The 26520-nt window shown below is 29.8% G+C and overlaps 2 protein-coding genes across 2 annotated transcripts; both read left to right on the top strand.

The window, feature by feature from the left end:
* Positions 1 to 4728: 4728 nt before the first annotated feature.
* Positions 4729 to 18726, top strand: LOC136084868 (uncharacterized). Its single transcript, XM_065806063.1, has 3 exons — positions 4729 to 4952; positions 16292 to 17449; positions 18222 to 18726. The coding sequence occupies exons 2-3, from the start codon at positions 16811 to 16813 to the stop codon at positions 18585 to 18587; spliced, it is 1005 nt and encodes a 334-aa protein (XP_065662135.1). The 5' UTR covers positions 4729 to 4952; positions 16292 to 16810; the 3' UTR covers positions 18588 to 18726.
* On the top strand, positions 13638 to 14012 carry LOC136085580 (protein GVQW3-like). Its single transcript, XM_065806900.1, has one exon. It carries the CDS (start codon positions 13638 to 13640, stop codon positions 14010 to 14012), a length of 375 nt encoding a protein of 124 aa, XP_065662972.1.
* Positions 18727 to 26520: the final 7794 nt, after the last annotated feature.

Genomic DNA, 26520 nt, shown 5'->3' with positions numbered 1-26520 from the left:
TCTATCAGATTATACTTTGTTATGATAGTGGCGATGGTCGTAGTGTTTTTTTACTGTTAGAATCATCTAACACAAGTATATTAACTGGGTCTTTATTTTCACACTGCCAACAGTAATATTACTTCTAAGAAGAAGTCTTTTCTTTGCCGCAATAAACTGTTGACAAGTTGGATTGTTATTAAAACCACCGGACGAGCGAATTACTCCAAAAAAATGCTCTTATAGATCCTGACTAAGCTTGTATGTTAAAGGGTATTGAAGTGGTGTTTGTTTTTCTTCGATCAAAGTATAAAAAATCTAAAGACACACTTGTGGCTTGAAATATGAATAAAAAACTTTGAGTTATTACTATTTCAGCTTAGATTTATAAGTTTTATAGTTAAAAATATATGTTAAATAATAATAAAACTTTAATTTTTTTTGTAAAATTTTGTTCTCGTAAGCACTTTTTTTTTAAATTATTGGTGTTTTTTTTTATTTTTGTTCTATTTTTATTTTTGCCTACAGGTAGGTACACCTTAAAAACACAAACACCTTAAAAATTACACAGCCATAATTTTATGTTCTTGTCAAGCACTGTGTGAGCTTAAGCGCATAATATTATTTGTTTTGAGACTCCATATAAATATTCCCTCCAAAAAAATACAAGTTCGACTATTTTCATATTTAAAAAATGCGATAAAAACAATTTAAAAATAAATTAATTTTAAAATAAAAAAACACACTTTTTGGCATAGGTAAGCACCAATTTGAAAATAAGTTTGCAATTCCTTTTTTTTATAGATAACTGGTATTATTTAAAACTATATTGTTGCCACAAATAAAAATAAAAAAACTTTTCACAATATTCTTCTCTGGTTGATAAAATGAGCTTTTTACTAGCAGAAGAGACGCTTATAGTTTTTAAGGGGTAATAAGGTTAATACAAATATTGAGACACAAAATCAAAATTTTTTTTCAGAGTCAATAAGTTACATTTCAAAACAACATAAAACATTTTCCTAATTGATGTAATCGCTTTCCACGTTATTCAAATTACCTTTATATTTAGCATTCGTTTCGGTCGACGTGGCTAGTTTAATCATTATTGGCTTCATGTCTTTTGGCTTTGCGTTGTTTACTGTAAGCAAACCTGGTATATCTTCAAGGTTGAAACTTTTTTCATAACTTTCTTTCATAATCATCTGCGACTGCTCGAACATAAATTTCCAATAATAAGCTAATCCATATCGATGATTTGTTTTTGCTAATTCTAGAAATGAATGTGGAGTAATTGGTGTTGAAAAACATTTGTTGATGAATGTGTGCATATTTTCTTTGATGTACTTGGAACAAGACTGCTAGAAGACTGCTCTTGCTCTTGATTTTGAGCCATACAGTTAGCAGCCTCTTGAAATTTAAATTGCTGCATATTATTTACATTTAAACCTTTTTTAGATATGCCAACTCTCTTTTCAGCATTGATTATGGTATCCATTGAAGCCCATTTATCCCACAGTCCTCCTAAAATTGTAATGAATCCTTCTCGGTTTATTGTTTGGAAAGTTGTAAAAAGTTCATCTCTTTTTTTATCATATTCACGATGCATGTTATGATTTGGACTTTGATCCAACAGTTGAGTAACCCCAGTTGTATTAGGAGGACTTATAAATAAGCTAATTTTTTTTTATGGAGGAAATGTAGACCATTGTAGTCAAATCTTGAACTGGGCTAGCATTACAACAGGTTGTTGTATATTCTCTTCTGACAAATATAAATCAAACTTTTTGTGTAGGTCCAATAAAGAATGGTTATCCTGGCTTCCTTTTTCAGTAAATGATATAATTAAATTTTTATTATTTTTGACAGCTATTTTTGGGGCCAAATGACAAGTGATACCTTTACCAGCAAAAATAACTTGTGAAACCACAATTTCACCTGAAATGTAAAATATAAAATCATAAGTAATATACTTATGATTAAACCTATACTTAACATCACCATGGTGATAAAAACATTCACTTACACTAAAATGATTAACTAACAATTCTACAGTGATAAAAACATGTTTGTTTTTTCTTTTAGATAAATGCAAATTATTGCATAGGTACATTTACATAAATAGTTGTGTTATTATTACCTGCTAATGAAACAACTGGGCATATTGTTATTGACTCACAATTCTCCCTAATCATTTTTCTGCAAGGTTCCCCACGTGCAACATACGCGAGACCGGTATTTGTTCCATCAACCCCATACTTTATGAATTGGGGTGTTTCGTCAAAACTAAAAATTCTTCTTGTATCAATTTTTCCCTTCCACACACCAGGTTCAAGTTTTTTTGAGTTTGTAAAAATCTCACATTTAATAAGTTCTTCAGCCAACGAACCTAAAAGGTAGATTCAAAATGTTTTTGCTAGTACAATGCAGCCTAGGGCTAATCTAAGGCATTTATGTATCATTGTTTTAATTATGGAGCATATCAGAAAATAAAGTACAAAAAGATACAATATTATTAATTATTTTCTTACTTAAATGTGTCTCTGCCTTACCCCTTGTGCAGTTCAATGCCCTGTTAATTGGTACATTTCCTTGTCTTTTTAGAACTAAGTCATGGTGCTCTGCTTCCCATCTCTGCCAAAACGACTGACCAAGCCTATAATAAATTTAAAATTTGTGTTAATAATATAGTTATGTTAGAATTATATGGAATAGTGTTAAAAAACAAATAGCTAGTGTAATATATTACATAAAGAAACTTTCATTATAATTTATTTAGTAACTAAACACTCTACTTACTTTCTTGTCTTTACAACATGTTTTGCATTATCAGATAGTTTACCAAAATTGCGACCACCTCGATTCTTGGTGTAGCAATAGTCTCTAATTTTTAAAACATCAATAGTTAGATTAGTGACTTGCTTCCTAGATATTCCTTAATGGCTCGTGTTTTTATTTTAAATAACTTATACAATCGAGTGTTCCTCTTCTGCTGTCAAAATTCTCAGGTGTTGCTTTTTTATATTAGCAGTTTTTCCATCTAATCCCCGACCATCTACTCTCCGATCCGTTCCTCGATCTTTGATAAAAGAAAACATACCAGTTTGCAAAGCAGCATAGCCTCTTTTGTTGTTCTCTATGCACCAAGACACAGCTTGTTGAATCTGAAGTTCTTTCATATTTGTTTTTTTCCTCTGGACTTTTGAGGGTACCACATTTTTTTGTAGTTTTTAAGGTGTACCAGTATTTAAATTTAATATTATGATTTAAAGTTATGTTTTTTAAATTAACTTTTATTATTTTTATTTAATTGTTTTATATAGTATTTCATATATTTATTTATTTAATAAAACAAAAATTTATAAAAACATACAAACATATTATTGCAACCCTAACCTTAACCCTGCTTAAACCCAAGCGCTCGTACACAAAATGTACCTGAAAATTTGTATATTCCATTTTGTCCTCGTAAATATATGTTTTTTCACACATTTGCCCCCGTTACTGCCTTTCTAACGATACGTATCGTTATATATATATATATATTTATATATATATATATATATATATATATATATATATATATATATATATATATATATATATATATATATATATATATACATATATATATATATATATACATATATATATATATATATATATATATATATATATATAAATATATATATATATATATATATATATATATATATATATACATATATATATATATATATATATATATATATATATATATATATATATATATATATATATATATATATATATATGTGTGTGTGTGTGTGTGTGTGTAAAAATTTTAATAAAAATCACAATATTTTTTATTCTTGATAAGTTTCGTAGTCTTACTACATTTTCAAAAGATTTAATTTACAATTAAAACTCTGGTAAATAAATTTAAAAACTGAAGACAATACAGAGAAAATTAACGGACAAATAAACTTGTTACAAACCAATTAAAAATTACAAATTATGACAAAACAAACTTCCTAATATTAAAATATTAATAATAATAATAATAATAATAATAATAATAATAATAATAATAATAATAATAACAATAATATTAATAGTAATTATAACAACAATAGCAACAATTATAATAATAACAATAATAAAAAATAGCATTATTTATAATAATGAATGTTACAAATAAGATAGTGATTTTAATTTGAGAAAAAGTTAAGAAAGAGCAAGTATTAGTAGTAATAAACCAGCATTGAAATGAAGAAAGTAGTATAAAAGAATTTTAGAAAAGATTATTAGTTAAAGATTATTAGTAGTTATAGACCAGCATTAAAGTAAATAAGGTTAAGATGGATAGTAGATAGTTAGAATAAGAGTAGCAATTTAAGGGCGGTGTAAAACTTGTTGGGTTAAAAAACCAAAAACTTTAATATTTCATTCTAAACCCAAAAAATGTTTTAGGGATTTAGATTGAATTTTTATTTACTTTTACCTGTACAGGTCTGTACAGAATTTCAAGAGTTTTTTTGTAAAATGGTAGCTTCAAATCCACATTTCTATACAAACAGTGTTTCGAAGTTTATAAATAATATTAGAGCTTAAGAAATTTAAGTCTACGTAAAATTAGAGAAAAAACATCAGCGTCCTATTTGGTACATATAAAACATTTTATATAGCTTTTTTGTAGCTAATGCAACAAAAGCTATAAAAATGTTGTTAAGTGTTGAAGTCAACAACCAATAAAAGTTTAACTTTTATAGAGTGATTCTGATTCTGACGATAGCTGCCATCACAATGCCAAGAAAAAAACTAGTGTCAAAAAATATATTAAAGAAATGAAAAAAGAAATGTCGCAAAACTTTGAAGAACGCAAAGTTTTGATCAATCTTGATTTGTTTGTATTGGACAATTCACTTCGCGAAACAACTGTTGAAGCATTGCGTGGTCACACACTTCAAAACAAATTTGAAATTTATGAACAAGTAAGTTTTTTGTTGTTGATTTGTTGTTAGTTTTTCATTGTTACAATTAGAATTATTAAATTAAAAATTTTGATCAAGTATATAAGAATTTAAAAAATTGTAATAGAAAAAAAATGAAAAAGTTGTAATAGAATATAAAAGAGGCCATTACTTTGTTTTTGTTTGTACAGATTTAAGTTAGGTTAACATAAGCAAGTCGATATATTGTAATAATTATACACTTTAGTAACGTAACTGATTTTAGCCCTTCACAAATTTGTATTTATAGAAGCAAATGCTGTTTAAAGTTAAAATGTAACTTTGTACTAAAAATAAATTTTAATTTCTGACATTATCACCCAGCATCTTTTCTTATTTTTAAAAGTATATATATACCTCTAAAATATTTACAGATGACTATATTAATTCTAAAAACTTTAAAATACAACTATCATTGGCAAATTATTGGTTTTTTCACAGACAAAGGCATTTACTTAAGTCATTTCTAAAAATATTTAATTTAAATTTTTATAGATACATAAATAGTATTTTACTGTTTTCATATCCAAAATAGTATAAGTTAAGAATACGTCACGTATGCTGCTAATACTAAAACGATAGCGACATATGTGAGTCATTTAAGCTCCGGTTGCTATTAAGTTATGAGTAATGCGCAATTATGATGATATATTGCATTATGAAATTTGGCAATATATGAGGTTTTATCAAAATTTCTGAGTTTTTCTCTATGATAATTTTTTTTTCTCTATGACAATTTTTTTTTCACACCTATTCTAGTACACAATCGAGGTGGTACTTTTTTATATAAAAGAAAACTTCGGTACATCACACATTGTTACGAACTTTTAGAAACTTTTTGCCCTCGGCTTCTACGAGTGGAACTATAGCCAGGATTGTTCAATGTTCTCAAGCCGTCTTTAGTAGATTCCAACAAAGTTTTATTACCCCCATTCATATCAAACTGGGATTGGTAAAAATTTTATATTTTGGAGGAGAAACTTTATGAGAAATTTGTCTCGTGTTTCCAAAACAATTTGAGGCAAAGATCAAATATGTTATACTCATTGGACTCCAAATGTTAAAACGTTAAGTGACTTAATTTTGTTGGTGCTGCTATGTTGCGGTAGGGAAGCCACTCTGATTTTAAACTAGAACGAACTAGATTTGTTCAATCATTTCTAGCACAGCCTCTATTTGAAAAAGAGTTGCAATGTGCAGAAACTATTTTTGGAGTTTTTTTTTTATTGAAAACAATCCTTAACTTGTGAAAGAGATCATTAAGTTTTTCAGATATTTTACAGATTCTTTTTAAATTTCATTTTCTTTTTTAATACGATGGTAAAATAATGGTTCAAGCTACTCACATTTAAATTAATAATCAGCTTAATACGTTTTATCAAATTCGGTTAATTATACCAATGGTTTTATTTGTAAGTATTTTATATCTGGAAGCTATAATAAATGTTAATTAACAAAAGTTTCTTACAACTTTATATATATATATATATATATATATATATATATATATATATATATATATATATATATATATATATATATATATATATATATATATATATATATATACAGTGGCGGAACTTCAAAACTTGCCCCCTCCCCCACCCCCCACCCCCCCCCCGCAAAAGAATGTTTTAAAAAAAAAAAATAAAGCTTCACATATTAAATAGATATTTATTTCATATATCATATTTAAAAACAAAAAATTAAATAAAGATAAAGATAACTTCAAAACGAAACTAAAACTTAACCGAACTTAAATAGTGAAAACTTTCCTCCTTGATTTCATATTGGCAAAATCGGTAATGATGTTTTTCATTTCCATTTTTCCAGCCGCTTTTGCCTCAATAGATACTATTGCAAGGTCGCTTAAACGTTCTTTACCAATGGCATTTCGTAAATAATTTTTTATTATTTTAAGTTTCGAAAAAGAACGTTCAGCTGATGCAACAGTAACAGGTAATGTAAGAAACAATAACAATGCTGTTATCACTTGTGGAACGCTTGCAGCTATAGTTGACAATTTTACTATTAAAAGGTCAGCCAATTCACGTATAGATGATTATTTTGATATTTCATCGTGTAGCATTGACTTTACCATAACCATTTGCAGCGGAAATTCAGTTGTTATATCTTCACTATATTTTCTCTGAATGGCTTCTGCACAGCTTATGATCTCACGTTCTTTCATTACCATTAATTTATTTGGATGGATGCAGGAAAATAATTGTACCACTTCTTGCATTCCTTTAAATCTATTGTCGAGTTGGTTAATAACGACGTCCAAAATTTTATAAAAATATTGATGCGAAAAATTTCCTCACTACTATCAAAACGGTGATCTGTAGATAATTCGTCAAAATGCCTTTTCACAATTTTTCTTCTTTTTTGAAAAAATATTGCAGGAATCTGCCACGTAGTCGCTATTTCTACCGCTTCAAGTTTTGCTGAATCAAACATCTTTCTATATTGTTTTAAATTTTTGCTGGCATTTTCTAGAGAACCTGAAGCTGTCGTAAGATCTAAATTTTTAGTTTGCAGCAATTTTGATGGTATATGTACCTCATTAAAGATTTTAGACAAAAGCACGCATAAAAAAACAAATTCGAAACTGCTCATATTTTTTTGTATTCGTACTGCTTCTTCGCGTTCTTCACGTTTTGTACTTGTTATTGATATCTCGGAAAGAGCTTTCATTATATCATGAAAGCGAATTTTAACGGCGAAAAGAGAAGTATATCGTCCTGCCCATCGCGTTGGATTTAACCTTTTTAATGTTATTTGTGATTCTCCTGTATATTTGGATCGTAGATCCCACCTGTTCATGCTATTTCCGAAAAATGAATACACATCTTCTAGCATTACAAAAAATGAAACACAACATTTAACCGCATCGTTAATAACAAGATTTAAATTATGAGCTGCGCAATGCATATACATAGCATTGGGTTGATTTTTCTTAAAAAGGGCCTGAACCCCATTGTATATCCCACTCATGACGTTCGCACCATCATAACCTTTATCCCTGCAGTTACTTAATTTTATATGATGTTTTTCTAACAGATTTAAAATTTCTTCATGTAGTCCAGCAGCAGTGTGGTTATATATTTCCGTGAATCCCAAGAAAACTTCTTTAATTTCAATTGATGTGGCTTCATCTTGTTCATTTTTAATAATTTTTACGTATCTAAATACTTGACTGAGCTGATCTCTTTTAGTAATATCTTGTGTTGTATCCATTATAATTGAATAAAAAGGTGAACTATTAATATCAGCAGTAAGAGTGGCTTTTAAATGCGTTGCAAGGCAAAGTATGACTTCATTTTGAATTTGATGGCTTAAATATTTTATAGATCCATTTAGCATACTCAAAACTTGCTTCATAACATTATCATATTTAGCTGAAAGTTGAACTTGGGTTAAAAATTTACCATTATATTCATTGTCAAATGATTCACGATGACCACGAAAAGCCAAAGAGTTTTTACAAAGTACTAATGTTATATTTACTATCCGCTCTAAGACTTGCACCCAAAAATTTGATTGGTATCGTATTTGTTCTTCTATATTTCTATCAATTGTTTCATTATGTCGCCATTTTTCATAAATGCAACAAGCACATATATGTTGTTCACTATTTTCGTGAATTTTAATTTTTTTAGAAAGACCACGCCAATCTCTGACACCATGCGCACGCCAGTTATCCTTTGCTTTTCATTCTCCTGAGAAAAGCCAACAAGGCTCGTAATAAACGGCATCAAGTTTTGGGGAATAGCAAAGCCACATTCTTTCTATAGATCCATATTTTGTGGTAGTTTTAAAATATTCTTTGGAAAACCTACGGTTTTCTTGCAAGGGTTCGCGTATAAAAGGACCTTTTGGCCGACACGATTCCGATAATACAATTATTTTCTTAATATCTTTTGTTAGTATTTTACCATGAAAATTTGCAATGTCAGTAGAAAATAATTCACTTGATTTTTCTAAATTAATTTGTTCAATGGCGTCATTCGTATCAGAGTTTGAATCTTCCTTGTCTTCATTTCGGTGGTTTCTCGGAGACCTATTCACATCTTCTTCGTTCACATTTTTATTACCAGTAGCAATGTTTTCTTCGATATCATCATGTTCTACTGACTGATTTATACATACCACTTCTGCAGAGTTTTGACTTTCCACTTCCGTTTCCGCTCGCTTTTCGATTGGTTTCAAAAACGTTGTTAGCTTCGGCAATTTAGCTAAAGTAGCTTTTGTTTCTTTTAACTTTCTTCTTTTTGCTGCACCGCTTGTACTACTTAATTTCTTTTCCATTATTATGAGTCAAAATCTAAATTATTACAAATTTATAAATTCAGTACCTGTTGTAAAATTTTTAATTATTACACAATTATTAATTACCTTTTATTAAATATATCAGTGAAGTAATAAACTCTCGTGCAACAATACTTTATTATTCGTAACACGATTAAATAAATTGGAGACTAGTAATTCAGATAAAATAAGAAATGAAAAGTTAACTTAATACAACGGAAGATTTAATATAAAATTGAAAATGAGAACATACATTTAAAAGTTAATTTGTATATGCAACAAGGATTATAGAATCATTATCCTTGATATGCAACGACGTAACAAATAATATTGTTTATATTTTAAAAATATTGAATATGCAACTAAGAACTTATAAATTGAAGAACTTCTTACAGTTTAAAAAAAATTTATACGCAACAAATTATTACTTTTACCGAATTCAGTCTAATTGTCTAATTCATACACAAACACAACATAGCGGTATAAAAATTAACTATACAATAACATCTGGCAGTTCGCAGCTGATAATCGTACTTTATTTCTCAATTGCGTATGCAATTTTAAAAAGGTTAAAACTTTTCGTTTAAATGTAAACTACGCACTCCAATGCAAAAATAAATTTTTGAACAATATATTTTAATACGATGGATGACATTTTTTTTATCCAAGTTTTATATTTTAGGGCCCACTTTACCTGCGGAAAAGAGTTTTATAGTATAAATATTATTGAGAGTATAATTTTTTTTTATATGAGGACCCCCTATAGCTGGTAGGCCCCCCCGCAACGCAGGGTCCTGCGTCCAGTAGTTCCGCCACTGTATATATATATATATATATATATATATATATATATATATATATATATATATATATATATATATATATATATATATATATATATATATATATATATATATATATATATATATATATATATATATATATATATGTTCGCTATTTATAATAATTTCTCGCAATTTAAAAGGAATCTTTTCTCTTTTTTTAATGAAAAAATCATATTAAGCTCAGCATATTGTCTTTATCTACTTCTAGCATAGGCAGGATAAAGTCAATATGCTGGCCAAAACACCCTGACCTTCGCTGCGAGGCCAGAGCGTTTACCGAGATCAAATAATTAAAAAACTTTCTTTAAAATAAAAAAAAATCACAACACGCATTTTATAGTTTGGTAAGTGAGTATGTATGTGAGTTTGTATGGAAGTGCATTTCCATTTCCAATCACCTATCCTCCGATTCGTTTATTAAAGATAAGTATTTTAATGAGGTGACTTTGTGGTTTAAAGTGTAGCTAATAAAAAGTTAGGTCAGACTTTTGAAGTATTTTTTACCGATCTTAGCGACTAAGTGCGTCAAAATAATGGACTTATTGAGGTTATTGCAAAAAATCAGCTAAGAGGTAAGAGTTGGATTTAAGATTAGTTTGAAGAGGCTATAACTAGTTTGCTATTTTATAATTATAGTTACTTTAAAAGACATAGAAGGGGAATAACTCTCTTCGTTTATTAGACAAAAACTTGACTTGTAAAGAAAAAAATATTGTTTTAAGTGGTTAATTTATTTGCATATTAATTTTGTTTAATCAAACATTGCGTTATACGTAATCTAATGTAGGTTACGCTATATTTGAGTTGTAGTTGTCGCTTTAATTGGCGCTGTCTCTGTAATTGGCGCTGTATAAAAGATTTGTTGATTTTAGAAAGGCAATACTTTATTCTGTTGCGTAATTTCTTGAGGTTTTCAGCTTGCCAATTATTTTCATACACTTTTGCTTTGAGAACACTACAAAAGTCTTTAATCGAACCATATTCACATCAGTTCTTACAATCGGACAACATTCATAACAATTCACACAATCGGACTATATTCAGGCAGGGTTATCTTGATCTTTTCAGGATAAAATTGATCTTTTTCTCATTCATGTATTTTGTACAGGTTTAGTGTAATGAGATGATGCCAGACAAGGTCAAAATACATTTTACTACTAGAATAATGCTTTTCAATAAATGGAATTAGATTGCTCTTGAATCCGTCATTTTTGTAGAATTCTTGGTTGATTACTAAACCACTTTCTCTAAATATTTGCGAAGGTATGCCTTTACCTAAAAAGCAAATTCAAACAAATTATTGTTACAGTAAAAAAAATTTTATTTAATTTTTTACTGTAACAATAAATTATTTTAATTAATTTAAATTAATTTAAATAAAGTTTTGTAAAGAATTAAAAATGCAACAAGTTAACTAGGATAATTAATATATAATGTGTTACATAACTTTGTCTTCAATATAATAAGTTTCATATAATAAGTTTATCCGTGTTTTAATTATAAATCAATCCGTTTTTTAGTAATAAATCATTAAAATTAGCCAGCTTTTTAGTCTAACTAAAGTTAGTCAACTAAATTTTTCAATTAAAGTTTTTTAGTCGACTGAAATTTTAGCAAAAATAAAATTAGTCGACAAATGTTTTAGCCTAACTAAAATTAGTCGAATAACTTTGGAATAATAATTCTATTATTTTGAAACATTTTTGCTTATTCTTTACTATCAAGTTATGAGTATAAGAAAATGAAAAAATAGAAATTATGGAAGGAGTTTGTTGATTAAAAATAGGTTGTGCCCGCCACACTATTTTTGACGTTTTAATGAAAAAAAAATTAGTCACTTAACTTTTCAATCTAACTAAAATTAACCTACATTTTTAGTTTCACTAAAATTAGTCAGCTAAAACAAGATGTAGTGCTATAAAAAACTGAATAACCATAAAATTTTTACACCCAAGAGCACTTTGTTAAGACGGTTCAATACTATTTTGTCCTATTTAAAACATCGTCTCAATAATAGTTCTTAGGGCCCAGTTAAATCAAATTCGTAACGTAGTATTAAACCAAATTTGATTATCAGAATTTTTTTGCAGCTCTGAGATAATGCGTTAATTGTTATAGCTTATAAACAACCAATGTGCACGAAAAGTAAAAAGGACGTACTTTAGATGTTTATTAAACGTTCGGGACGTTAAATAAACGTCTATTTGACGCTTTTTTTATGTCCCGTGCCCGCAGAGGAATGTGCAATTATAATCAAAAACCATAGGTGTTGCCATAAACGCAGAAGTAAGTTGTTATTATGTTAATATTAATAGGATTAATTATGCATCAATAAACTGGTATTAAAAGTTCAATTTACTTTAACATGATCAAGATATTCGAGCAAAAGATTTCAATAATTGTCTAAATCAGGGGTTCCTAATCTTCTTATTTTCCATTTTGGTTATTCATAATTTGATAATAAAGAATAAACTAAAATGTTTCAAAATAATAGAATTATTATTCAAATTACATACACTTAGAGAAACATATTCAAATTACTTACACATAGAGAAAAATATTTGCAAAACGTAAATAAAGTAAACAAAAAACACAAATACAAAGAAAATATTTCATAAAATAATATAATATCAATATGTCAATGCGATCTTTGACATTGCATATTATTTGGTCAGTGGCTCATAATTAGGAGAGTATAATCATGGGCAATTCTACGGGTAAGGTGCCATACTCTCAAAGAAGACGATTTTACTATTTTAATTAGTTTTTTGAGGAATTTTATAACCGGCTAACCCAGTTGGTACTTTTTAAGGATTCAATATATAATTGATTTCTGAAATAAATAAACTCAAACTCACATGCGGCCATTTCCATCATATTTATTTGGCAAGTAATAGGATTGATAGAGAAGGAAATCTGGTTCGATATGTAATAAGAGTATTTTGGCTTTTGAACGAAAATTAGCATTGAATTCCAAATTAAACCCTAAATTGGTATATGCATACATTAACAGCAAAACATCAACAAAAGAATAAATAAAAGCGTTACGTTGGACTGATGGAGCTATAACAGGGAGCACATTAAACAAGTATTTCGTTTCAATTTTCAATTTTCAATTTTCATAAAGAGGTCGATAAACATTGCAAAAATTACTGATAAAATTAATTTTAAATGCCTTAATTCACGCTTTACAAATGCAATTGTTAAAGTGTATACCAACAGACTTGATGTACAAAAAAACTGAGGTAGTGGACAACGTTCAGCCCAAAGTTCTCGAAAGGAGTTCTAAATTGCTCTGCAAGCCATTGTCAATATTACTACTGTGATGAAAAAGTAAGGTGAATTTTTAATTTAAACTTCCCGCCTTATTCGAATCGTCCAATCTTTTTTATTTTTAAGTTGGTAGGAATGTCATTAACATTTGCGCCAAATTACATGTCAAACTCATAATTATTTTTTTTTGTTTACGCTTGTTTCTGAAGTACCAAAAGTGCATTCGGCGATTTTCACGATGTCTAATTTTGTTGAGCAAAGAAGTGCTATTAAATTTTGTTTGCGGAATGATATTTCTGCTGCTGAAACGTATCGAATGTTGCAAAAGGCCTTCGGTGAAAAGACTATATCTCAAAAAAATGTTTACAAGTGGTACAAAGACTTCAAAGAAGGCCGAGAACGTGTTGATGACTTGGAACGCTCCGGACGACCATCGACTTCGATTGATGATCGCCACATCAACAAAATCAAAGAATTGGTGCTTGCAAATCGTCGGTTAACCATTCGAGACCTTGTTGACATGGTTGGAATATCATTTGGGTCGGTGCAAGCGATTTTGAAGGATCATTTGGGCCTCAGAAGACTTGGTGCCGAAATTTCTCAATTTCTTTGAAAAAGAGCGTCGCGTTAAAACGTGTGAAGCAATACTTTCTGACTATCAAGACGTCTACAAACAAATTATTACTGGCGATGAGACTTGGGTCTACGCATACGACCCTGAAACAACCGACCAATCGAGTAAATACCGTGAAAAAGGCGAGCCGAGACCGAAGCAACCACGTCAAAGTCGCTCAAAAATCAAGGTCATGTTGACTGTTTTCTTTGATTATTGTGGTGTCGTGCACTACGAATTCCTTCCAACTGGCCAGACTGTCAACAAAGAATATTTTTTAAGCGTTATGCAACGTTTGCTTGAAGCTATTCGCAAAAAGAGACGGGAATTATGGGCCATTAACTCTTGGATTTTGCACCACGATAATGCGCCTTCGCACACAGCACTGGTTCTTCGTAAGTTTTTCGCCAAAAACTCTACCCATGTTGCTCCACAACCACCGTATTCGCCCGACTTAGCACCGTGTGACTTCTGGCTGTTCCCAAAGCTCAAGAGACCACTCCGGGGAAATCGTTTTGAGTCCATTGAAGAGATCCAACGTGAATCGGCACGCGCATTGAAGGCTATCCCTACCGAGGACTTTTCGGCATGCTTCGAAGACTGGCAAAACGTTGGCATAAGTGCATTGGGGTCGGGGGGATTATTTTGAGGGGAAGATACAGATTTGGAAGAATAAATAAAGATTTTTCATTTTATAAAAAAATTCACCTTACTTTTTGATCACAGTAGTATATATATATATATATATATATATATATATATATATATATATATATATATATATATATATATATATATATATATATATATATGTATAAAATATTCCCTTTTTTAATTAGGGGTACATTTTTGCATTTTTCTAGAGGTCTGGAACAACACTTGATTTGTAAGACAATAATATTGACATAATATTGACATACTACTGTGATTCGATACGTTTCAGCAGCAGAAATATCATTCCGCAAACAAAATTTAATAGCACTTCTTTGCTCAACAAAATTAGACATCGTGAAAATCGCCGAATGCACTTTTGGTACTTCAGAAACAAGCGTAAACAAAAAAAAAATAATTATGAGTTTGACATGTAATTTGGCGCAAATGTTAATGACATTCCTACCAACTTAAAAATAAAAAAGATTGGACGATTCGAATAAGGCGGGAAGTTTAAATCAAAAATTCACCTTACTTTTTGATCACAGTAGTATATATATGTATTTCTTTAATAACTTAAGATACTGCTGGTGACCGCTGGAATTTCTTTACATTCTAAAAGTAGAAATGTTAATTAACTGGGAAAATAAATACATATTTTGGAACTCGGTGAAACATTTATATATCTTATAATTAAACCAAAACATATTTGTATATTCTCAACTTTACTTTAGAAAATTCTTTAAATTTAAACATAAACCAGATTTACTTTTTTCTTTTTAATATATTTGAAATATATTATGTAAAAAGATTATGAAAATAGTAAATACACACTTTTATTCAAATCAAAGTCTCCATTTGAATTAAATAAAAATCTCAACTTTATTAGAGTTCTTTGAAAGTAATATCAAGTTTTTTAATTTCTTTAAACTATAAATTTAAAATTATTTTTAATAAATTCAAAGTTATTATATAAATAAAAAGTTCCTTTTTGACTATAAATTCAAAGTTATCAAAAAGTTATTTTTTACTTTATACTTTTTACTTTTGAAAGTCATTGTAATTTATTATTATTTAAAAAATGTGTTTGCATTTGTAAAACAACAATTCCAAAAAATGTAAGGGATTTATATTGCCATTTATTTTAGATTTATTTTGATGTTTTAAGTCACTACGCGTTGTTGAGCTTAATTTTTTCAGCGTTTTTTCATAAATGAGTTATTGTTACAAAGCATAACGTAGTATAACGTAGCAAAGCATAACGTAGTATAGCAAAACAATAATTAGTTTAAGCAATTGTCTTTTTATTTTTATGCTATTTTTTAATTTCTTTATATTAATTGCAAAAAAAAAAAAATGCATACACATATTATGAAATATATATATATTTATACAAAAGTGTATATATTTTATAAAAATGAATGTTTAAGCCACAAAATGTTATATGATAATGTACTTTTTGAGAATGTATTTTTATTTTTTACTTTTGTCCACCACCTGGCCCACTGCGCAAGAGAAAAAATAAGGCTTATTTTTTTGCTGAATTTTTTTTTAAACAATTTCTTTTTTTTTTCATTTCAATAGTTTTGTTTGATTTATTTATAGGTGCAATAATGTTTTCTTAATAGATAAAAAAGGTTGGTTTCCAACATTGTATTGTTGCCTCGTTTTTACACATGACAGATGTTTGTGACACTTTTGTTGAAGAATTAAGAAAACGAGGCGAAGATATGAGCATGATGTATGCTTTCACAGAGTTTGCAAATGATGCTAACAGCGAAGGAATTCCGTTAAGCGATTTACCTGTTGGTTTAAAAAAATGCAAGCAGTTAGGAATTAAAATTGTGATCATAGAAGCGGATCTTGTTTATTATAAATATGATTATGAGAAATTTTATCATAATGCAATGTGCGCACTTTTTATTGAACGGTTTGAATGGATTCGAAATAACTTATCCAACGATTCTAACATTTTAGTTAACCTAAGGGATCTTCCTGATGCACTCAATAAAGTTCCAGAAAGAGCTTTAAAAATGGTTGAGTTTCTTGCAAGTTATAGACCACAGATATTTGCAATTATAACATAAGAGTCCGGGAAGTATTTACCCGAAGAGCTTGGTGTTTGGGTACGCACTTGCAAAAAAGTGATGAACGACTCAAAATTTAATGGCTATTTCCTGATACATGTTCACCAACAATGGGGTATGCTTGATGCCACACAAATAGAGTGTCTTGCTAATGGATGTACTGGTATCTGGGCAGGCGTTTGTGAAGAAGGAGCATCAATGGGACACGCTTCATCTTGTTTAACCATAATGAATTTAGTTCGTATGAGCAACAAAAAAGTGTTAAAAAAATTTCATTGTGAAGAGTTAAGAAATGCAGCGATTGAGGTCACACGCATAACAACAGGCAAGGATCCTCATCCCAAGCAAACAATCTACGGAGCTCGTGCATTAGATCAAGTGTTTGGTTTGCCACAGTTTGACCCAACAAAAGCAAAAGACATTGTTGGTGATTTTGATATGGCAAAATTTTTTGGTCAAGAAGCTACAATGAGAATATCGATACTGGCAGATGAAGTTATGATTTTAACAAGAATGAAACGTTTGTTCGGTGATCATCCATCACATACCTTTGATATTGCAAAAAAGATGAGAGCGCTTATAAATGATGAATTGAGAGCTAATCGCAAGGAGGAGTACCATAGTCCAATGGGTCTAGCAATGTTGTTTGATCGAGCTGGAGGAAAGCTTAGTACAGCTATGACTGAAGCAATTGCTCTGGTAAATAAACTTTATTAACTATTTATATGTTTGAATCTTTTGATATTTTTTTATTTTAGAATAATTTTTATTGCTAAGTTAACATAAAAACAAAACAACCAACCACTATATGCAAAAATATATAATCTGTCAAGTGCAGGAGAGTGTAGGCAAACAACATGATAGGTAACATAATAAATAGTATGATAGATAACATGGTGTTGCCTATTTATACTTATCAAATAATTAAGTTATCAAATAATACGTATCTATAACTATTAAATTTCAAGTTGGCAGTTTATAGATTTAGCGGTCAAATGGGGAAAAATAATAGAGTACTAGCAAACACACAATGCTTTTTTTCATTGAAAATTAATTGCTACGTGCTACGGTATAAATTTTTACAGATCAACTAGTATCAAAATCACTTAACAGGTTGCGTGTGTCAAAAAATCTTGGTTTTAAAGTTTTTTCCTCTTTTTTCCTAGAAAATAGCTTAGATATCTCTAACATTATCTTTCCATCTATTGCATTGGCAACCGTTTTACTAATAAAAAATCATTTTTAATTAACTGAGTTTTAAAACAAGAAATTTTTTTTATACTTGAATCTTACATAAAATGTAAGGAACACATGTAAAAAGTGGTAACTTAAGTTAACTTTTAGAGTCATATTTTTCTTAAAATAGAGACTAGCTTGTAGTGCATTCTATCATTTTTAGTTACTAACTACAACTTAAATACAGTTTAAAAAACTTCCAGCCCATTTAATTAACTTTATAACATGTTTTTAGGTTAACAACAATTCTGTAAATATTGACAAACTTATTGGCGAATTATACGAGCAATGGAAACAATGGGATTTGCGTGATGGTAAAGCAGATGATCGTCTCACATTTGATAATTTTTACGATGGCTTCATGAAAGGCTACTTTGGCTGTTATCGATGTTCTGAAGCGCAGCAATGTTTAAAAGTAATCAATGCTAATGACGATCTATCAATTGATTGGAAAGAATTTTCTGTGTTTTTGAAATGGGCTGGTTATGAATACCCCGAAACTAAAACCTCTGAAGAGTTGTTGGACATTGCATTTAGGAAAGGCATAATACCAGCTATGCAAGATGAATTAATTAGGATGAGCAAAGCAATAGTCTCATAGATTAGTACTATTAAATAAAAAGTTCGTTATTTGTTGTATGAGCAATTTTGTAATCAATTTTTACGTGTGTTTCTAACGTTACATATTTTATAAACTTACTTCAAAATATTTAAGTTAGAAATATACTATAAAAATTTTATATTACAAAGTTATTTTTTAAAAACTAATTTGCTCAGAGAAAAGTGTTCTTTAAGTTCTTTGTGTTTTTAGTTTATCATTAACTAGGATATTTTACGTCCTAGTGCCATCCCCCCCACCACCCGCCCCCCACCCCCTTGTCATTTATTACTACTCCGCAAATTTTTACAAGTGTAATTTAGAAAAACATTATTATAATTTGAAAGTGCGAAAACATAAATATCAATTTTATTTAAAATGGCATAAATAATAAAAAATGGTAGACATTAAAGTATTTAATATTTATCTTTGACGATTTAAGGTTTCAGCCACTCACCTTTTATTTACCAGATTATAAATATTAGAGACGGGAAAAAGTGGGATTTTATGTAATTGAAAGAATATAGGTAGCAATTAAAAGAATCAACGCAAACTATTTTTAATATTTAATCGTACCAAAATAGAAGTAATAAACCTAGCTTATTACAAGCAATAATAATGAGTAATAATCTGGAATTAAGAGTAAAAATTGAAAACTTGGAATATAATATAGTTACAAATATAAAAAACTTGTTACTAATTTGACGGTTAAATTATTAGAGAATTTGAATTTCAGAAACTAAAAGGTTCATTTATATTTTGAAAATATGTAATAATAAAAATACGTCATAATAAAAAAAATATAATATTAAAAAAAATGTAATAATAAAAAAAAATATGTAATAATACAAAAGCATTTTTAAATAATAAAAAAGGACGAAAAATAATTAGGTTTTAATTTTTCTGGCCTTTTTTGTTGCAAATTTTTTACAATTTCTTTCAAATTTAATACTGATGAGTTTTCGTGTTCTATCGAAATTATTGATAATCCCACCAGTCTTTGTTGTAACATTGTAAACCTCAAATAATTTTTAATTACTTTTAATTTTAAAAAACTTCGCTTACCACTTGCAACGGACACTGGAAGTGCTAATAATATTCTTAAAGAAATACATATATTTGGTAGTCAATTAAACGTTGTTTAACGATAAAAGTTAGTTCTTCGTGTGGTGTCGTTTGTTGAGGTAGTCAACAAACGACAGAAAGTACATCAATTTCATTACAAAGATCCGCTGCACTAATATCTTTTTGAGAACCATGAGTTTAATTTTTATTTAGATTTCTATAATTCTTCAAAATATCCGCTAAAGATTTCGTATTCATAGAATAAAATATCATGAAGGAAACCAGATATATTATTATATTGTTGCAGTTATTCAAACCTTTCTACAATAGACTGTGTAGCAGTGTCTAAAATTTTAAGATAAAATTCAACTTAAAATTTTTCTTATATATCTTGACATGCTTTATCTTGTGTTTCATAATCGAACTGTCGCTTTTTTCTCCTTCTCCTGACTTGATCTTCTTCAAAATTTGTTACTGTTTCCACTTCTTTCGCAATTTCAGCAGCATCAATAATAATTCTTGGAAAGCCTTCATCATTTCTCATTTTTACAAAGTTTGTTTTTAGTAATATTTAATTGTTGTGTAGCTGCATTCAAATCAACATTCTTATTTTGTAATATTTTATTAGAAATATCAACTTCAAAAAGAATGTCGTACCATGAAGCAAGGGCTACCATGAATTTGAATTTGCAAATAGAATCTGCAAACCCTTTAGACTCATTTCGGGAAGAATTTCCTACTGATGTAGTTTGTAATCTTGGATCCACAAGTATTTGCATTAAAGCATCGTGAATTTTTCCGAAATTGTATCGTAATGGTTTTAAATCATTAATGCGGCTTTCCCCTCTTGCATCACTTAATGGCTTGACAGTAAAATCTGGAAAAAAGCTACGAAAAACTCGCCAACGAAAAGGTGATTCCGAAAAATAATTATACATCCGTTGCACCACACCAAAAAAAGCTTACTGCATCTAAGCTACACTTGCATGCATAATTCACAACTAAATTAGTGAATGTGCGCTCCATGGAATAAAAAACGCCCGAGGATTTATACCCAAACTTTTTCTTTGTACCCCATTTTCCTTACCCTCCGTGTTACTTCCGTTATCGTATCTTTGTCCACGGAGATATTCAATTTGTAAATTAAAATTTTCCAACTGCTCAATTAATGTTTTTGCCAAAAAAGCACCTGTACATTTTGCCACAGGTATGAATCCCAAGAAATGTTCTTTAATTTTAACTAAATCCCCATCATTTAATGTTGTAGATTCTAAATCAACAAAATAAATTATTATTGTCATTTGTTCTGTATTGCTATTATCTGGGGTGCAGTTTGAAATTATAGAACAATATTTAGCAAATTTTACTCTAGTCAAGATATTATCTTTTATGCATTTAACAATTTAACTGAATGGTTCAAGTCGAATAAACTATCCTTAAATATAATTAAAACCAAATACACTCTTTTTCATAGACTCCACGAAAAAAAGTTATTTCATTTAAATTTCCCTACCTTTGTATTGATAATTCTATTATAAAAAGAGAGCACTCGTGCGCGTTCTTAGGAGTATTTTTAGACGAAAATCTTTCATGGCGTGAACACATAAGTATAGGGTGTTTCATTAAGACGGACAAAAGCTTAATGCAAATTATATTTGAACAATGAATAATTTTTTTCTTCTTCTTCCAGATTCAAAAAATACAGCTTTTGGCAATTAAAATAACGGAAAGATTAACAACGAACAACGCATTAAAATTGTTGAAGAGTATTACAAAAATGGTTGTTCAACCACAAATGCATTTAGAGCACTTCGCAATTTCTTTGGTCAACATAATCGACCTACCATCAGTGCAATTGGAAAAATTGTGGCAAAATTTAAAGAAACTGGATCGGTGACAGATGTGAAAACACCAACTCGTACTCGCTTACGCCGTTCAGATGAGAACATTGCTGCAGTACGCGAGAATGTGGCCGAGAATCCAGGCACCTCAATTCTTCATTGCGCACAAGTATTGAACCTCTCAACAACAACATTACATCAAGTTTTGACAAAAGATTTTTGTATGCACACTTAAAAAATTCAATTAACTTAAGAACTGAAGCCTGATGACCTTTTGAAGCGCCGTACATTCGTCAATTGGGTACGAGAGCAAAGGCAAGTCGATCCTGCTTTTTTGCAAAAAACCATCTTTAGCGATGAAGCCCATTTTCATCTTTCTCAAAGGTCACGGTATGGTGTGCAGTATCTGCTAACGGAATCATTGGGCCATATTTCTTCGAAAATGATGCCTGTGTCACGAAATAAATGTTCCCCATTACAGAATTTCCCCCCGGCCGAAATATTCTTTCCGGGGGGAAAATTTATTACGAAATAGTATTTCCCCCCTCGTAATATCTGTTCCCCTATCTGCGAAATAAAGTTTCCTCCGTAATATTAGTTCCCCCTTAATACTTAATAATATACAAATTGATATAACTTGCGCAATTAAATGCGCATATAGATAGATCTAAATGCTAAATGCTACTATTGGTTCAAATGCTAAATTAACAAAATCTACATAAAAAAACAAAGTTTCGCTTGAATCGAACGCATCTTTCATAATTTTTTTTGTTATATAAAGTCTTTTCATGCAAATCTCTAATAAGTTGCTAACAAATTATACGTTTTATTGTTAAAAAAATAACTTCGTGCAAGTTTAGAACGTTTTTAAATGTTTTGAAAAGGTTGTTTGGAATTTTTGTTTGTATATTTATGATTCAAATATGTTATTCAAATCTATATAAGTTTTCAAACGTTTTTAACTCAAATCTATATAAATTATAATGTTATTCAAATCTATAAAAGTTTTTTTGTTATGTTTAGTAAAATAATACTATAAATTGCAAATAATTTTTATGATATAACTTTCATTTCATATTTATTATAGTTATTTGCTTTCTGTAACGAACACGAATACTTGCTAACGTTTATAGACGTTAACAAGAATATGAAGAAAGTAAAGCTCTGCAAATGTATCTCGGGAAAAATGAATATCCTTCTAATTATACGAAAGACGATAAAAGAAAACTTCGAAAGAAAGCAGAATCCTTCCGGTTGGTACATGGAGATTTATTTCATATCGGAAATGAAAAAAAACTACAACGTGTGGTAACTGGAGAAAATGAACGAAACCGTATAATACAAACTCTCCACAGCAACATAGTTGGAGGATGTCACTTTAGGCAAAACGCCACTATCAAAAAAGCAACTGATAGGTATTGGTGGAAGTCGATTTCAAAAGACATACGAAAATTGGTAGCATCCTGCCCTGAATGTCAACGTGCGAATCCTAACAACAAACCATCACATGCGACGCTTCATCCAATCCCAGTACATGACATTTTTCACCGTTGGGGAATAGATCTAATTAATCCGTTGAAAGAAACTAAGAGCGGAAAGAAATATATTGTAGTAGCAACAGAATACCTTATTAGATGGGCTGAAGTTGATTCCATAGCAGCAAAAGACGCGGAATCTGTTCATCGTTTCATTCTCCGTCTGGTATTCAGATTTGGAGCTTGCTACATTCTACTTCATGACCAAGGACGCGAGTTTTGTAACAAGCTCGTGGAAGATCTTTTATTGACATTAAATATGGAATCCGCCAAAACATCAGCATATCATCCTCAGACTAATGGACTGACAGAAAGGTGATAAATGGTTATACTTTTTTTTATCTTTGTACAGTTTTAATAGTAACTTTAAAATTAGTTTTTTGTTTACAAAAGGAGCATTAATTATTTGCTTTAAATACAACAGTTACTAACTATAATTTATTTATTTAATCTGCACAATAGGTTTAACCAAACATTGATTACCCATTTAATGAAGCTCGTAAACAACTAAGCAAACGACTGGGATGAACTACTGGACCCGGTGGCTTATCGAATAAATAAACAAGATTCTACGAAATACTCTCCCTTTGAGATTATGTATGGAGTTAAAGCTCAGATTCCAATTGATTTAGAAAACTAGCTAAGAGAAGTTTTTCAATAGGATACCAAAATCGATGAAGCCAAACAAGGATTACGAATGAAAGATTTCGCTGAAAAAATTGGTGCGAAAAGAAACGCAGCTAAAGAGAACATCGCAATGGCACAAAATATTCAGAAGAAACGTTACAATATTAAACATTCAAGTCAAAAATTTGCAGTTGGTGACAAAGTTTTGAAATGCAACAGACGTAAAGGCACACGAATGGGCGATAAGTTGGCCCAGAGATTTCACGGCCCTTACACGATAATAGAGGTTTTGGACAAAGGAGTTTATCGGTTGCAAGATAAAAAAAGAATATTGAAACAAACTGTTAACGGTATCAACTTAAAAAGATGGAGTGAACAACGGGATACAGCTATGTCAAATCAGTCTGATGCCTCCGATCAGAATAATGATGAAGTTATAGCAACAGAAACAATCGATAATCAACAAATGGTTTCGAAATCTGAATACTGGATTTCAAAGTACAATCTGACCATTGGAGATAAACAGATCCTGTTTTCAAACGCATGGTTGAACGACAGAATTATTGATGCAGTCAATAAAATGGTTTCAACACATCTTGGTAACAAAAACATTCAATCAACTCTTCTAGTTCAGACACAATCTGGGTTCAAAGCAGTTACCTGTGAGTCCATCATCAATTCTCACGACGTCAACCATTGGGTGACAACTGCATGTATTGACAGAGAGGTTTTGTATTTAGATAGCCTTCATGGTTCTGTTTCAAACTATGTTAAAACTCAAATGAGACAACTGTATTTTAATTTTGTTAACACCGAGGGTTTTCTTCCAGTAACTGTGGTACCATGCGCACTAAAACCGAATGCATCAGACTGTGGTGTTTATGCAGCTGCCTTTGCATTTCAGTTGGTCATTTATGGAAAAGATGGTACGACGCAGACGTTTAAAAACAAAATGATGCATTCACATCTCATTAGCTGTTTGGAAACATCAATCATCAAACCTTTTCCGATAAGCGTCTTACGTAAACGTGGAAAAAATAAAGCGATGCAAACTATTCACATTTAGAACAATTACTGAACAATATTTATAAGTTATTACTGTAAAATGCTGTAAAATACAGGTAATACTGCTAAATTACGGTTTTATTTTATTTGGTTCTTTTTTTTTAAAATGAAATATGGAAGGCATGTGAAAATTTCGCCTTAAGCACCGCCATGCATATCGACGTTCTTGGTATAGGTTCTCATATTTAACGTTATGGCATGTTATTTTATAATTAAAATAGCGTAACAATAATTATAATAATATAAATAAAAAAACAAACAAACCCTTTATCAAAAAAACCAAAGTTTTGCAACATTTTTAGCGGGGGAACATTTATTACGGGCGGGGATGGAATGATTTTATCCTCCCGGGATGTTTATTCTAGAATAAACTCTCCGGGGGAAGGTTTGTCCCGGTACAAACTTTACGGGGGGAAAAAAATATGGGGGGAAAATTTGTTTCGCAATACCGGGAATTCTGTAACTGTGACAGGTGAGCGATACCGTCCCATGATTACCAACTTTTTATGGCCTGCATTGAATGATATAGATTGGAGTATTGTGGTTCTAACATGACGGAGCCACCTGTCACAAAGCCAATTCAACAATGGCTTTACTGAATGAGAAGTTCTCTGGTCGCACAATCTCTCAAAACACTGAAGTGAATTGACCACCAAGACCGTGCGACTTGACGCCTTTAGGTTTCTTTTTTTGAGATATCTCAAAAGTAAAGTCCATGCCAACAAGCCAACGACAGTTCAAGAGTTTAAGAATGAGATAATAAGGCATATTTATGACATTAACGACTATCTAGGCAGAAATGTCTTGAAAATTTTGACCACCGGGCGGATGTGTGTCATAAAAGCCGTAGCGGGCATTTGGCCGATATCATATTTCACAAATAATTGCCACGAATCAGACTACATTATCCAACAAAGAAATCAATAAATTATCATCAATAGCACTGTTTTATTTACTATTAGATTTTGTCCCGTCTAATGGAACACCCTGTATAATAGAAAACAAAATATCAAAAAATATGATTTATTATATAAAGCTAAAAGGTTTTTAGAACAAAACTGTTTAAAAAATATACTTTACTTTTATTCACGGCTACCTTAATTATGGGAACATTGCTGGTGCAGCACCAACGCAACCAAGATAAAAAAACTACTGGTCAAGAAAATATTGTCATACGAATTATTTTTCAAACAAAAACAGTTTAATGCCCTCAAAAGGTTTATTTAATACACTAAATATACCCAATGTTTATCAACTAAACATTTATCAGATACTTACTTTTAAGTGCAAAATTGATAATAAAATGACACCTCTAATATTTAATACCTTTTTTAACAAAATAAATCATGTTTACTCTACTAGATTTTCAAATCAAAACTACATTCAACCTATTATACGGCCACCAAATTCTCTATTGCAAATAGAGAACCCAAATTATGGAATTCTAAATTTAATAATGACATCAAAACTACTGCTTCTTTTCACAAATTTAAAGTAAAACTTAAACAAAAACTTCTTACTATTGACAATGAATTCAGTTATTTCCAAAATATATTTTTTTAACTTTATTTTTATCTTCTTTTTTATTATTTTCTGATTTTTATTTTTTTATCTTTTTAATTTCCTTATGCGAACAAGCCACCTGGTTTGTTTATTTTTTGTTCTTGTTATTATTAACTTAAACAGTGTAAAAAATAACTCTTAATCCTATAAATAATTGTTGATTTCTTTTTTATAACTTTATTTCAAATCAGCTCTTATATTTAATTTGTTTTGTTTTGCTTTTTGTACACCTTGAGGCTA

This window comes from Hydra vulgaris, chromosome 09, assembly GCF_038396675.1.
Source record: "Hydra vulgaris chromosome 09, alternate assembly HydraT2T_AEP".
NCBI lineage: Eukaryota > Metazoa > Cnidaria > Hydrozoa > Anthoathecata > Hydridae > Hydra > Hydra vulgaris.
This window is presented reverse-complemented; position numbering and strand designations above follow the sequence as displayed.

Coding starts and splice junctions, on each gene's coding strand:
- LOC136085580 (XM_065806900.1), top strand. CDS start 13,638: ATGTCTAATTTTGTTGAGCAAAGAAGTGCTATTAAATTTTGTTTGCGG.
- LOC136084868 (XM_065806063.1), top strand. CDS start 16,811: ATGAACGACTCAAAATTTAATGGCTATTTCCTGATACATGTTCACCAA. Junction 17,450..18,221: donor TGACTGAAGCAATTGCTCTG/GTAAATAAACTT, acceptor ACATGTTTTTAG/GTTAACAACAATTCTGTAAA.